The 15901-nt window shown below is 38.6% G+C and overlaps 1 protein-coding gene across 1 annotated transcript; it reads left to right on the plus strand.

Moving 5' to 3' along the window:
* Positions 1 to 2663: 2663 nt before the first annotated feature.
* FGF20 (fibroblast growth factor 20) lies at positions 2664 to 12536 on the plus strand. Its single transcript, XM_043454429.1, has 3 exons — positions 2664 to 3424; positions 9227 to 9330; positions 11420 to 12536. Exons 1-3 carry the CDS (start codon positions 3139 to 3141, stop codon positions 11663 to 11665), a joined length of 636 nt encoding a protein of 211 aa, XP_043310364.1. The 5' UTR covers positions 2664 to 3138; the 3' UTR covers positions 11666 to 12536.
* Positions 12537 to 15901: the final 3365 nt, after the last annotated feature.

The raw sequence follows: 15901 nt of genomic DNA on the forward strand, positions 1-15901 counted from the left end.
ACTAGTGCAAACAAAAGAAATCCTTATCTTTTTGTTTCTATTCTGGCCCTTCATAAAATGGCATTAAGCACCATTCAAAATTTACACAGTAAGGACTTAGCTTGAGGAAAAAAGATTTATTTTGTATTTCAAACAAATTATACTTGCTAAATTGTAAAGCAAAAATTTTCTCAGCAACTGTAGGTTTCTAGCATTTTACACGTGCAGAAAATATTTTAGTTTTAAAACCACTTTCCTAGATATTTTTACATGTAAGTCTCATAGCAAACCTTGGCATAGAGAACTAGGCAGGAGTTCTTATTGTACAATAGGAGTTCTATAAGTACAATATATTATACTTATTTTGCAAAGGAGGAAAAAGAGGCATTTAGAGAGTTTAAGGAAATTTCTGTGGGATGTAAGAATCTGAACTAAACCCTGAACCAGAATCCAGGACTTTTTTTTTTTTTCTTTAAAAAGTGGAATGTGCCTATTTCATAGCATTATTGTGGTGACCAAATAATGCCACGGACTTGAAAATGTTAAAGTTGTACAGAGGTAGTAATTTTATTATTAAAGTTTTGGGGCTTTTGCAACTACGGGTAAAATTTCTCTATATTTTACTATTTTATATACATATATATTTGTATACATATATGTAATACAAGAGACTTAACAGTTGGAGAGAGAGAAACTTCACAGCAAGACTCAAAGTGTTCATGTGGGGAAATATTTTATAGATTGAACTGGTACCTCTAGGAGCAAATGATGATGTTATATATCCACTGTGGAATAATTAACAGCATTATATATTGTATAGAAGTTAGACCTTGAAACAAACCTCATTAAAGGTACTTGATCTTAGTTTTAAACCTTTAAGTATCTGCTTTAAAAGTGATCAATGTACGTACTGGCTACTTTAGTTATCCTGCTATGAGATTCATATAACTTTGATCTAACTTTCTTTGATTTAACTCTGCAATTAAGAAGATTTGGTTCAAAGTAAAAGCTCATTGGTTGATGTTTTCCACTGATGTGATAATGTTTACACAGATGTGCTTTGAAATCTTGATTATGGTGGATTTGGGGGTCCTACCACAAGACAGGTTGCTGTTATTTGAAAGGTGAAATAATATGACACTTACCTGGTATAACCTTTAAAACAGACTTAGCTGTGTACATTTCTAAAGTGATTTATTTGTTTATTGTTTTAAGTCAGTGTTTTTGTTTTATTTCATATCTATCAACAGTAAATCACTTGCTTTAAGGACCCTTTTATAACTTAGTTGCACAAGGGTCAGTATTTAGGGCCGTAGTGATGAAAAGGTATAACTTTACCTACTTTAAAGCACCTGCCAATTAATTAGCAAAAATCCCTTCAGAGCAAATAAAATAAAAAAAATCCCATCCATCCGCACTCCCAAGTTGAGGCCTTTGTTAAGCAGACCGTGAAATGGGGCTGAAAAACTCAATTTCAGTGAGTCCCTAGAACTTTTTTGCTTAGAGGAAGCATAAATACCTGCCAAATGATTCTCAGCTCTTCGGACACTGAAAAACTGTAACTTAAAGACCTTAAATTTAACTCGTTGCACAAAACCAAAGTTTGACGTGTACCCAGCTCCTTCACCTCAATGACTTTGGATCTGACAAATATGCACTGGGCAGTTCCACATGCTACCAGCAATTTTCTGGGTCTCAAAAACACACCAAGAAGAACACCATTTTCCATTTATTTGTTTTTATAATTCAAATGTGAACAATCAAAAAAATTTAGTCTGAAAGCAAATGCAACTAAGAATAGGGAGGTACTCTTAGATTGGATAAGGGCCCCAGAGGTCACCTATCATTTATGACCCTATCACAGATATTCATTTTCTGTATGTGGCATCCATGAAATATGGAATATCCCTTTTCAGCCTACTTGGATTTACTCTTAATCCTGAGACTCACAATTAGATTATGTTATTATATTAAGTTGCTTAAAAGTTCACAAACTTAGCACAAAATTTTAAATTTCCATGCAGATAGGTTATATCATGTGTTATCTGAGTAAAGATAAACATTAAAGAGAACCTGGGAAGGGGGGGTGGTGGTGTGTGTTCCTAACCTAACCTTGATTATGTAAAGAAAATCCCCCATCTAAATGATAAAAGAAACGAGTAATGCTTGTACATTTTATTAGTGTTTTAAAATTAGTGAGTTAAACTGTCAAAGCTTTGATTTTCCTTTCATGTGTGTCTGGGCAGGTCTAAGCCTCGGGTAACGCCCTTTTTCCTTCTCCCTCTGTTACCTTTTTTTTTTGCACCTGTCCACTGCAGGCTCCCAGCAGCTCCCAAGGGGTCCAATTCTCTCCTTTCCTTTTCCTCCTCCTACCCATCCCCTCCTCCCTGCCTCCCCGCTTCCAGATTCCTCCCCCCACCTCCTTTCCCTTCTTCAATCTACCTGCCAAGTTGGGCTCCTTTCAGCAGCGATCTATCACGGCAAAGGAGCTCACATCAAAGGCGATTGCACGGCCGCAGCCGCGCGGCATCACGGTTGTTCCAGAGACGACCGCAAAGAGGGGCCTTGACTGCGCCTCCCCAAAGTTGCTGGCCAGCTCTGGCCGATGGTGGGAATGATTTTTTTTTTTTTTTTTTTTTTGCGACTGCAGTGATACAGAGCCGTCAAGGGCTCCTTCTGGTCACTTCCGAAGAGCAAAAACGTGTTGAGAGGAGGCAGGTTTAAGATTTCAAACGGAAACCTCCCCAGCGCGCATGAAAGGACTTGATTAGCATATGTCAAGAGGACCCGCTTATATACTGTGTGTATGTACACAGGACTCTGATCTGATCAGTTTGCGGAGTTGAAGCCCCAGCCCCCAGCCCCAGCCCCCGTATTGGCAGCGGCAGCTTATAGATGTTTCTGCAAGGCCAGCAGCCGGCTCCCACCTACCCCGGGAGAGAAGACCGCTCCAAGACAGTGAAAGCGTCCCTGCTCTGAGTGCAAAGTCCATCCTGCGACCTCACAGGAGTAACCGGGCCTTAACTTTTTTTTTTTTTTTTGGCGCTTGTTTGGCCATCATTTTTTCTCATCCACCTCCCCATCCTCGCTACCGTATTGCTTGTAGGGTGGGGGTGTCTTTTGTTTTCCGGATCGGCCGCCTCGCCCTCTGGCCGTTCCATGGCTCCCTTAGCCGAGGTCGGGGGCTTCCTGGGCGGCCTGGAGGGCCTGGGCCCGCAGGTGGGCCCGCACTTCCTGCTGCCTCCTGCCGGGGAGCGGCCGCCTCTGCTGGGCGAGCGCCGGGGCGCGGCGGAGCGCGGCGCCCGCGGGGGCCCCGGGGCGGCGGAGCTGGCGCACCTGCACGGCTTCCTGCGCCGCCGGCAGCTCTACTGCCGCACCGGCTTCCACCTGCAGATCCTGCCCGATGGCAGCGTGCAGGGCACCCGGCAGGACCACAGCCTCTTCGGTACGTACGGCCGCCCGCATCCCGCGCTCCTCCCTGCTCGCCTGCTGAGCGGCTCCGGCTTGCGCGCGGCCGGAAGCCCCAGAGACCCTTTGGGTGCCAAGTGCGGGCTGGGACTTAAGGGACCCCAGGACTTTGCCTGTCCGCCGGCCTCTGCGATCGCCGGCTGGCCTGCTGCTCCAGACGCTGGAGGGGGCGGGAGGGGAGAGGGGGGTGCTCCGCCCGCACCTGGCTGCCTGGGACGCAGAGCCCTGGACTCGGAGCCACATCTTTCCCGCACTCCTTACCTCACAGGCAGTATTTTTTTTTTTTTAAATCCCTATGATTTTCTCCTGCGCCCCCCACGTTTCCCTCAGTAACTGTCCACTTAACAAAAGTTGACAACAGAAAGCCTGCCGCTTCTTTCGACCTGCCCTACAGCCAGGCAGTTGATGATGCTTTTACGGTTACTGCTCAAAAATAGGAAGCGAGCTTTTACTTGTCTACCTAGAGCACCACACATGTTGAGCAGGTAACAGATTAACTCTCCGTGGGCACCATCGCTCCTGTCACTCACCTGCCTGCAGTTCTCTGCGCTGGTAAAGTTTGGTGAGAAAAAAACAAAAACAAAAACAAACAAACAGACAGAAAGCTTATTGGGCTACAGAGCATGCCTAGTCCTTTAACCAAGATCCTCTTTAGCAATTATGAAATCCTGAAGCAAAGATCTTGGTATTGACCATAGGTAAGAGGAAGTAGGGAAGCGAAAGACGATATGGGTGGGAACACAAAGAGACATGTTTCAGAATACCCCCAACGGTGCCTGGGAGCAGAAGGAGTTAAAGGAAAAAAAACAAACAAAAAACCAAAAAACCGGAATGATTGTTAAGGCAGATTGCTAAGAGACTAGATTGGGAAACCATGAAGTCTCTACTGTTAATTCCTCCTTACCTAGCTGCGTGACTAGCATGTGCTCTCTCACCAGTGAGCCTGAGTTTTCTTTTCTTGTCTGTACAATGATGGGGTTAAATCAGGTGATTCTTTTAAGATGCTCTCCTGTTCTAACAGCCCAGGATCTTTCCTCTACTGTGGACGTGTTCATCATATTTGAGTTAACTGGCTAACACTCCTGAAGGATTTTGATCATCAAACTTGGAACTTCACTAGATAGAATCAGTGTATCTCTTTTTAAAGACTCCTTTACCTGTCAGCAGCACTGTGAAAGGACTTACCTAACATAGTGTCTGTTTTCCTTCTCCCTTCCTTAGCAGTGGAATTGTTTGAGAGTCTTATCTCTGAAGGGCTCTCTCTTGTCCTCATCCCTTGTTCTTATTTGGCTTTCTCTTTTTGACTTGAAGTCCTCATTAAAACTTTGGAAAAGTGTAAATCTCAGTTTGAGGGGGCATTTGTAACCCTAGATGTGGAAATGAGCATGTGGTGGTCATTTGGTAGCACTTAAAGGCTTAGAAAATTAACTTTTTAAACCCCACATGTTTGCAACTTCCACTGATCTCTTCCAAATTCCCATTGACTATGAGTCCAGAGTGTCATGACCTAGTGGCCAACCTTGGGGTCACTTTCAGAAAGTGGTTTCTAAATTGAAGAGGCTGAGATTCCATGTCTAAAGAACTTTGCTGACACCAGGTGGCTCAGTTCCCTCGCCTTGAGTAATTACTGCACTTCACTTGTTACAGAAAAACCCTCCAGCTACCAGAAAGATTTAGAAATGAAGGCAAATGTGTTAATGCCTGTAAGTAGAACAGGTAGAAGTTAAACTTAGGTAATAGTCAGGCTCCCCCACACCCCCACCCCCTCTGATACATAGTGGTGGTGGTGGTGAGGTACTAAGTTCAACTCTTGCGACCCCATGGACTGTAGCCTTCGAGACTCCTCTTTTCATTAGATTTTCCAGGCAAGAACACTGGAGTGGGTTGCCATTTCCTTTTCCAGGGCATCTTCCTGACCCAGGGATCGAACCCATGTCTCTTGCTTGGCGGGAGGATTCTTTACTGCTGAGCCACCAGGGAGATCCATGTGATACATGGTGTAACTTTGGAAATTCTACTTTTAAAATACTTGTAATTCAACTGTGATCTCCCCAAAGTCAAGTAGTTGCTTCTTCTACTCTGTGTCTTTTTATAAGAATGACTCTATGGGAAGAGATTAGTAAATATTTGTAGACTTGATAACATTCATTAAACTGGTATTTTATTCCATTCTTTAAGATGTAAATGTTGCCTATCAGAATGACCATCTTAGTAGAATTTTTTTTTTTTTTTGCTAAAATCTTGTATGTTTATTTAGTTATTGCAAAAATATGACTTGGACTGATTTTTGTACTGGGTTAAGTCACTCTATGGTGCAGGGGTATCTATAGGAACAAGATATTTACTGTTACACAAAGGAAAGATAACCCAGATTAGTCTGGTAGCTTAAATGAGTAACAACCTCTAGAGTGCATTACAGTGCATCCTAGTGGCATTTGATAGCTAAAGCATCATAATTTACTACAAGGAAGTGTAGGTGAGAAGAAAGTATATATTCAGCATGCATGTGTAATATTAAATGGACTTCCCAGGAGGCTCAGTGGTAGAGTCCACCTGCTAATGCAGAAGTGAGTTCTATCCCTGGGTCAGGAAGATCTTCTGGAAAAGGAAATGGCAACCCACTCCAGTATTTTCACCTGGGAAATCCCATGCACAGAGGAGACTGGCAGGCTGCAGGCCATGGGGTCACGAAAGAGTCAGGCATGACTTAGCAACCAAACAACAACAACAACAGCATTATATGATTCTCTTTATATTTGCCTTCTTTTCTTAGTTCTTCAATGATTGACTATGAAATTATTTTCTCTCTAAAATTTATTTCTATGTCATCAAAGTAAGAATTCTGAAAATGCTTAAGATGTACTATTTGAGATGTTAAAGTAGATAACATTTTTGATAATTTATACTAATTTGACCATGATTAAAAAATTCAGAATACTGTGTTTTAAAATTTCAAAACCACATCAATAGAATAAAAACAAAAGGTCCCAGTGAGGCTTAAAATATTCCCTATCTGCGTTAGTTCTGTATTTATAATAGTTTTTCTGCACAGTAGTATCGTAGAAAGATTTTACCTAATACGTAAACATGGAATCATTACTTTAAAAAAAAGGTTAGCCTGAGATCAAACATATTCCTTTAAAGGCTTTTCCTTTCTTCTCCCCTATTCTCCATAGATTTGTCTGATGTGGTTGCATTGTGGGTTGACTCACCTGTTTATTATGATTTTTTAAAAGGCTGGCTTTGAAAATGATACCAGAAAGACAAAGTACCTCCAAGTCTTTTTATGGGACACTGGGCATTAGAAAATCTATCTAAAATCTGTGATTACCTCTAAAGGAAAGTTTTTCATGTCTACTCTTTGTTAAGGAATTAGCTTAGTTGCCACCTCATATTATAAATAAGAAAGACTTGTCAAATCTCATTTAAGAATCAAATGATTACAAATTACTGTGTGGTATACTATTTCCTTGTGGAGAAAAAGGATCAGAATTTAAAAGTGTGGCTAAAATCTTTAAGAGGAACATGAAAAGCACATAACCTTTTTCCCATCAGCCCCCAGGAGCCACCACAAAATCATTTTGACCTTGTTATATGTATATGAGGCTTTGCATATCTTTAATGAAGTTGAAGCTATTGAATATAGTTTTCTAAGATATATATGTAATTGTCTTTCTACAATTAACATGTTTTTTGACAAAATAGCATTATTTTAAGATTAGAGTTTAAGTGCAGGTGGTTTACGATTTAGTTGTGAGAAAAACAAATACCTTATAAGATCTGTTTTATAACTAATTTATATGGAAACGAAACTTTTATTGTACTTGAAAACTAGTTCTACTATGCAGTCTAATCAGTTAATCAGTTCCTGTTCTTTGAAAGACAAGAGCGTCTTAATGTAAATCAGATACCTAAAGAGAGTTAAGTTACCAGTGAGCCACAGTACACTTTTCAGTTTGAATGTAACATTCATTACAACTTCAAGTAATTTATAGATTGTAAGTATATCCTGAATCAAATTCCATCAATGTGTCTTCTTCTACCAGTCATGTTTTGGGTCTTTATTTTTGTTTCTAATGGGGATCACTGATGAGCTTGGCAGTAAGTTTAATTTTCCTCTAATTCCTACCTCTCTATCAGTTATTATAATGGCTATCCTCTGGGGTCTGTGTCTTCCTACTATATCTTTTCTCCGCTCGGCCTTGGGCAAGTCACTTACAGGAAATTTGGCAGTATATTGTTGCTGTTAGATCCTTGTTAGGTCTAGTGTTATACGTGATCTCCTAATAGTTTGAAAGAGCTCCTTTGAGCTCTTAAGAATCTATGTTTAGAGCTTAAGCATCTATGTTTCTGCCAATGAATGAATTAGGATCTGGGCAGAACAGAGCCCTTCATATAAGCAAATAGCCAGATTTTGTACTTTCCCTTGGCCTTGGTAATATCATGTGTCCAAACAGGAACTTGTAGTACAATAAATCAAGAAATGACTTAAGAGCAAGAGTTAGGCTACATGGTACACATTTATACTGTCGTGGATCTTAAAACAAAGTGAAGGGGTAAAGGTAGAAAGCTATTGAGGAAGGCAGTTCCAAGCATAGAAAGTCTGTCTATATACTTTTTCAGCAAAGAGTCTAAAGAGAAGAAAAAGACAAAGACACCATCCGAAGGTTAGTGTGTGCAGGGAAAAAGAATGATGCAGAGGGAAGCAGTAAGGGTTTTTATTTGTTGTTGTTTTTGTTTAACTATAGTGTATTAATAGTGTTGAGTGGAGAGTTTTTGGTACTAATTTACCTATTTGTTGTTGTTTAGTTTAGTTGCTCAATTCTGGAAAGTTTCTGAAAGTGAAACCTACTTACAAGTTAAATTCTTGGTGTTTGGCTATCACATTTTATGAATTATAAAGTCATTTAACTTTTTCAACCATAAAATTTATCTTTAAGAATCATGGGATGGGAACCAGCATATTATATAATCTGTAAATTTTGAAACTACTTTCTTGTCCTCAAGAAGCAGTGTTCCAAAGTATAAACATTGGATTAGGGCTCAGAAGATATGACTCCAAGTATCTGTTCTGTTAATTACAAATGTCATTATCTTTAGGCAGACCTCAGTTTCTTTTTATGCAAAATGGGATAATAATATCTTCCACACATATTTTAGGAGGTTGTTTTTGAGGACCAGATGGGAAAATAAAAGTAGAACCTTTTATAAACTACCAAATACTAATGCATCCATATAAAGTATATTGGCCGCTGCTAGAAAAAAAATTTACTTAGTTCATACTAAGCAAAAACAAAGCAAAACAATTAACAGGGCATGGTTATAATTGGTGGGATCAAGGAGAACTAAGAACATCTCTATTATATTCTAATTTATGGTAATAATAGCTTCCATTTGTTGGATGCCTAGAAATGTTAGTCCTTACCACTCTCCTGTAAGGAAGCATTTCACCCTTCCGTGTATGAAGACACTGAAGTTCAAAAAAGACAAATGACTTATGTACTCAAGACTAATCAGTAAGTTACTAAACTAGATTCAAACCCAGGTTAATTTTGTTTAAGGTTTTATACCCTTAATGTTATATCACAATGAACAATTTTTTCTTTTTATCTATAAAATGGGAGCCTCATCATAATGACAATTGTACAGCACTTTTCAGTTTATGAAGGACTTCCACATACAGTATTATATTTAGCAATTTGATCTACTACTCTGGAAGATTTTCATTAGTTGTATGTTCTTTAATAAATGCAAATCATTGTTTTGTTTATAAATTCAGGTATCCTGGAATTCATCAGTGTGGCAGTGGGACTTGTCAGTATTAGAGGTGTGGACAGTGGTCTTTACCTTGGAATGAATGACAAAGGAGAACTATATGGATCAGTACGTATTTTTAAAAAAATTACTGTAATTCATTAAATAATGATTATCCATTTTTAAGTAAAATAGCTACCAATAATGCATATCAGAATATATAAATATACATACTTAAGAAGAAATGAAAAATCTTTATCTTGATAAATTTCCATATATCTGGGCTATAGTATAGCATTAATAACTCACCTCTACTTCTTAAACCCTAAACCTTTATTGCTTTTAGTTCACTAGTTCTTTCTGCCCATTATCCTGGGACAAGAGATATGAAACAGAGCAGTTTCTTCTTGCCTTGTTGAATTCTTTACATTCATTTTAAGATAAGTTTTCTCTACCCATTACTACCTTTGTAGGTAGGTAAGTATACATCAGTGACTTGCTGACCTTTGCAATATAGAAAATGATTTAATGAAATCTTAGGATACTGTGAACAACAACAGACAATGGCAACATACTAGTTGGGCCATATCTGAGGTCTGGATAAGTATAGTAGCTGTGCTGTTACAGTTGGATTGGGAAGTTTTTAAGCTCATCACTGGGGATATGTGCACACATTTGTAGGTCTACCATAAATATTTTAAATATGGAAATACTTTAAAAAATTTAAACTTTTCAGGTTAATAGTTTATCAGTGTAAGATTTTTTCTTTTCTTTTTTAAATGACAAAACAGCAACAACACAAGAAATAGAATAACAGGATAATATAAAACTCAATCTGCAGTATGATGTAGATCTTTATCTTTCACTGGCAACACTATTTATTTGCTCACAGTTGCTTATGTTGATATAATTTTGAGAAAATTGTTAGTGTAAATGTGTGCCACTCTTTCCCATCATCTCACATGAAATTCCTTCTTAAAGTGTAAGTCTCTGTAGCTATTTCCAAAGAGAATTTAGCTTTTATGGTTTTTCATTGGGTACCTTCTTTTGTCTTAAAATCTCAACTGAGACCACAATGTACAGTTAGAATCTTAATATACACTGAGGAAAATTGGTTATCATATTTCAGTAAATGGTATTCTACTTAATAGCTGTCCTTTTAAAGGTAAAACTTGCCCTTTTTGGGCTTTCTGTCAGCTCAGAAGAAAGAAAAAGAATGCATTTTGTAATCTTATAAAAGTAGAATCACAACTGAAAGAGAAAAACATCACATATGGCTCAGATGATAAAGAATCTGCCTGCAATGCAGGAGACATGAGTTCAATCCCTGGATCAGGGAGATCTCCTGGAGAAGACAATACAGAATTCTCCAATATTCTTGCCTGGAGAATTCCACGGACATAGGAGTCTGGTGGGTTACAGTCCATGGTGTTGCAAAGAGTCGGACACAACTGAGCAACTAACATTTTCACTTCAGTCTTCCCTCTTCATGTATATGTCAGATTAAAAAAAAGCAACTGTAGTCAATGTCTTGGGATAATATGCAGTCCATCTTGAAATGACAAGAAATTACCGGGCTTTTACTACATTTGGTGCATTTACCAAATAGTAATATCCAGACACAAGTTAATCATGGGTATTGTATAATTAGATAATTAATTCACAAAGGGAGGATATATGATTTGGAGTGGTGATCTTGAATTAGGAATTTGAATGTTAGCAAGGTCTTGAAATGTTTCAAGATGATAGTAGAGATTTGCTGTGTAGAAATTTGGCATCTAATGATGGAACAAGATAAACTACAAGTCTATTTGGTGGTTATGGTGTGGGAATTGAGATAAAATGGAGCATGGGCAAATTTAGAATATTTATTAAGTACTGGGTTGGCCAAAAATTTCATTCGAGTTTTCTGTAACAGCTTATAGAAAAAACCAAATGCACTTTTTGGCCAATCCAATATTTGGAAATAAAATTGAAAATTGACATTCAACTTAAAGTTCTTTGAGCTAAATAAACTGCTGGATGGAGTCACCTGGGAGAAAGAATTCCAGGTAACATGAGAACTAAAACAGAACAAAGCAGAAACAGTTTATCCTTTCTCCTTCTTTGACAAGGATATAGTTATAAACAAAGAAATAAAAATATAAAAATTGAGATTTTTCTAAGGAAATGTTCTTAAAGATGTCATTTTTAATGGTAGCTATCTTCTCTCCTGTAGGAAAAACTGACTTCTGAATGCATCTTTAGGGAGCAATTTGAAGAGAACTGGTATAATACCTATTCATCGAACATATATAAACATGGAGACACTGGCCGCAGGTATTTTGTGGCACTTAACAAAGATGGAACTCCAAGAGATGGTGCCAGGTCCAAAAGACATCAGAAATTTACACATTTCCTGCCCAGACCAGTGGATCCAGAAAGAGTTCCTGAACTGTACAAGGAACTACTTATGTACAGTTGAAGGGGGTTGGTGTCTTTACTGAAGAACCAAACTACATCTCTTCTTTCTTGTTTCAGTTCTCATCATAAAACAGGAACCCAGGACAACATTCAGAATGTTATGGTGTCTGTTTTCCACTGGGATACTGACTTTGGAAAGAATATTGAAAACAAGAAACATTTTCACTTGAAGTAGGTCAAGATCTCTTTTTTACAAGTGGATTTAGTTCCCTCGGGTACACTGGCTCAGTCCTCACTCATAGATTGAAGCTGAAAATCTGTTCAACTGTGATCCTGGGAACTCAACTTAGTTTGCTGCTGGTGCCTCACCTCTCTGGAGTATGTTTCCTTTGAAGGTTACATTACAAATAGATACTTCATGTTGAAGAGATGAATTGACATAGTTGGCCAAGATTATTGCTATATACATTCTAAGAACCTTCTAGGATTTTGCAGGTGATGACGTTATATGTAAAAAGTTGGGGTGAAACATGGATTAGGAAACATGCCACACCAAGATGGACCATTTTTTTTAAAGGATGGACCTATTTATACATTTTCAGTTGGCAAATATTTATTATATATATTTATTTATTACAGAGTTTATTTTTTACTGGTATATGAAGATAATACGAAGAGAAAAAAAACAACCAAAATTTCTTTATTGTGCCATTCCTTTGTTGTGATGTCTTTGGCTGTCAAGAAGACTTCGTGATTGCTACACATTAAGCATAGAATAAGATCCTGAATTTCTTTTAAAAAATGAAGTAGAGCATAGATTATATATTTTTTGCAATCAGTTGCCTTCTAAATGTAACATTGGTTTCTTTGGCCTAGAAAAATTCTGTATCAATTTGTACTGAATTTAACACACATTCAAAAAGGGAAATAAACACTGATATTTTAATGTTTTGGTGTCATTACTTTTGAGGTGAAGTTATTCTACTTATATAACATTTTTATGGTGTCATAATTCTAAGTTCCTGAGAAAAATGTAATATTTAGCAAACTTCTAATGTTGAAAATTATTGGACATTATAAGCCAGCTGTGCTTACTTATTTTCTTGACTTAGTGTGGCAAAGCTCATTTCTTTTCACTCACTATGATCATAGAAGGTGCTTTCCTGGTGGCTCAGATGGTAAAGTATCTGTCTGCAATGTGGGAGACCCTGGTTCGATCCCTGGGTCAGGAATATTCTCTGGAGAAGGAAATGGCAATCCACTCCAGTACTCTTGCCTGGAAAATTCCATGGACAGAGGAGCCTGGTAGGCCACAGTCCATGGGGTTGCAAAGAGTCAGACACGACTGAGCAACTTCACTTTCACATGATCATAGAAAGAATGAGTCTTAGTGGAACCATGCATAATAATAGTACGGCTCCATCTACCTATCTCAGCATGCCATCTTTCCCATTATATCTCCTAATTTGTCATTTTTCAACAGTCATTAAGACTACTATACAGAAGATATTGTTAAAAACTAAGGAAAATACAGTAATCAAGACAGAAGTGGGTCCTGCTTCATGAAGCTTGATATCTAGTAGGGGAAACTGACACAGTAATGGTGAATTGTGATGTACTCTATGAAATAAACAAGGTTCAGATACAGAAAAAAAGAGAGGATAAATTTAGATAGGATGGGTCAGAGCCTTCTCTAAAGAGCTGACATTTCTTAAAGGATAAGGCTAAGATGGGGCTTCCCTGGTGGTTCAAACGGTAAAGAATCTGCCTGTAGTGCAGGAGACCTGGGTTTGATTCCAGGGTCAGGAAGATCCCTTGGAGAAGGGAATAGCTACCCATTCTAGTAATCTTGCCTGGAGAATGCCATGGACAGAGGAGCCTGGCAGGCTACATTCTACTCTGTAGAATTGCAGAGTCAGATACGACTGAGCGACTCACACTTTCACTACAGTTACTTTCAAGAGAAGATTAAAAAGCCATGATGGAAGAGGGAACAGTGAGTTTGGAGTCCTTAAAGCAAGAAAGAACTTTGTGGCTGCTATTGATTAACCCACTGGGAGAGTGGCACCCACAAATTTCTAAAGCCACACAGATACAAATCCTGCAGGTTTTATTTGCTCCTACCCGGCAGCGCTCAGTGTTGCTGCCCTCACACATGGTGGTCATCACTGGGGATGTGGTAACAATCACGGAAGCAGCGGTCACCAGTTAGAACACAGAAGCCTTGGTAAAACAGACTGCTGGGCTCCAGCCCCACCGTTTCTGATGCATGTGTCTGAGAGGGAGCCTAAAAACGTGCATTTTTAACAGGTTCCTAGGAAACATTGATGCAGTTGGTCGAGACCATACTTTAAGAATCACTAGTCTAGAGCAGGGTTTTTCAAACTTTAGTGTACATGCAAAATCACAGGTGGATCTTGTTAAAGGACAGATCTGTTAAGCTAGGTCTGGGTTAGGGGATGGAGAGCTGAACTTTTGTATTTCTAACAATATCCCAACTGATGCTCGATATGGTCATACCACATATCATGCTTTGAATGCAAGACTGACTGTTGCTTCAATGTTCTCTGGAGTTATTCCTATTGGTTCATCCTCTCATGACTTGAATATATTAATGGTGGTGTGTGGCTTGACAGTAGGGAATTCCTCACATACCTTTAATAAAGCTACATGGGAAAGTGTGTGTGTGTGTGTGGCTGGAAGACTGGTGCTTGCACGTGTGTGCGTACAGTGTAAGAGGCAGCGATATAGCTTAAAATCTATTGCTTTCATAAATGTAAAAAATGATAGTTTAGCAGTAATATTTTCATAATAGTCATAATAAAACAATTCTCATTTATTTTTATTTGTCAATAAAAGTAATAAACTAATTTTGGTTCGCTGCTTGACATCTATATTGAATGCATGTGTCCCAAAGCAAGCATTATGTAAGTATTTCAAATCAAAATGATGCCGGTGTCTAAACTTACAGCTGTGGAGGAAGTCTTATAAATTTAAAGAGAGAATCCACTGATCAAAGATGGCCCACAATGAATATCCTTACTCAATCAAAATTTCTTCTTTTTTTAGATATAACAGGAATATAAGTTTAACTTTTTATGGTGATAACTACCTGTAGAAATTTGGGATATGAAATATGATTGAAGCAATGATTTTACAAACCTTCAGATGACTAAAACGTCACTGTATCTTGCATTCTAACTCTACTTATATATTGGCATGTCTTCCTATGTCAGAAAAACAATTTGTACTTACTGAATTTACACTACTTGAAGAAATGATCTATTTGATATCTTAATAGGCTTCGCTTGACTTCACCTGATATCCCTAAATGGAAGTAGAGTGTGAACATATCAATTCATACATGGAAGGATAAGAATAATTTGGTTTATTATCAAATTAATATTTTCAAAATAATTTTATTCTCAGGATGCTTGGGGAAAATTTTGCCCATTAGTCACCCTCTTGCTTCTTTATTTTAAATGTTTGTGTGTGTGTGTCTGTGTGTACGCTAGTCACTCAGTCATGTCCAACCCTTTGTGACCCTGTGGACTGTAGCCCATCAGGCTCCTTTATCCATGGAATGAGCCAGGCAAGAATACTGGAGTCAACACTGGAAGAATACATTTCCTTCTCCAAAATGTTCTATTAGAAATCATTTGCTAATTTACATTTTCCATTCTTTCTTGCTTGGAATATTAATTATCATTTGCAAAATTTACCTGCAGTAATGATAAAAGAACATATGTAAATCAACTTTCATTAACATCTACTTGCTAAAATAGAACAGATTGATCTCTTTCCTGCTTGAGTATTCTCCACAGGTCCCAGCCATTGCCCTGAATGACTAGACATAACTAATACTTGAAGACCAAGGTTCTTCTCTTTAAGAACAGTGTTTCTTAGAAGAAGCAGTGTACCTTAGGCATCAGTAAAGGCGCCCTTGCCATGGGATGGCTTCCAGTTGAGCAGCATACTTCTGTGAAGGGCAGTACTCCATTCTGATGCTACCACTTCCATTTAACAGTGGAGATCTCATTTGCCCATCATTCCTGGAGAGTGTGTGGGTATCAGATATAATCGAATTCATGGTGGTGGCAAAAGGACTTGCTACTCTCTCTTTGGGTTGCTCTGTTTTAATGCTGCTGCTGCTGCTAAGTCACTTCAGCCGTGTCCGACTCCGTGCGACCCCAAAGACGGCAGCCCACCAGGCTCCTCTGTCCCTGGGATTCTCCAGGCAAGAACACTGGAGTGGGTTGCCATTTCCTTCTCCAATGCATGAAAGTGAAAAGTGAAA

Source organism: Cervus canadensis, chromosome 31 (genome assembly GCF_019320065.1).
Source record: "Cervus canadensis isolate Bull #8, Minnesota chromosome 31, ASM1932006v1, whole genome shotgun sequence".
NCBI classification, from domain to species: Eukaryota; Metazoa; Chordata; class Mammalia; order Artiodactyla; family Cervidae; genus Cervus; species Cervus canadensis.

Excerpts from the sequence above, each read along its gene's own strand:
- FGF20 (XM_043454429.1), top strand. The coding sequence starts at position 3,139 with ATGGCTCCCTTAGCCGAGGTCGGGGGCTTCCTGGGCGGCCTGGAGGGC. Across the intron at positions 3,425-9,226 it reads GCAGGACCACAGCCTCTTCG|GTATCCTGGAATTCATCAGT; the intron begins GTACGTACGGCC and ends TTATAAATTCAG. Across the intron at positions 9,331-11,419 it reads AAGGAGAACTATATGGATCA|GAAAAACTGACTTCTGAATG; the intron begins GTACGTATTTTT and ends TCTCTCCTGTAG.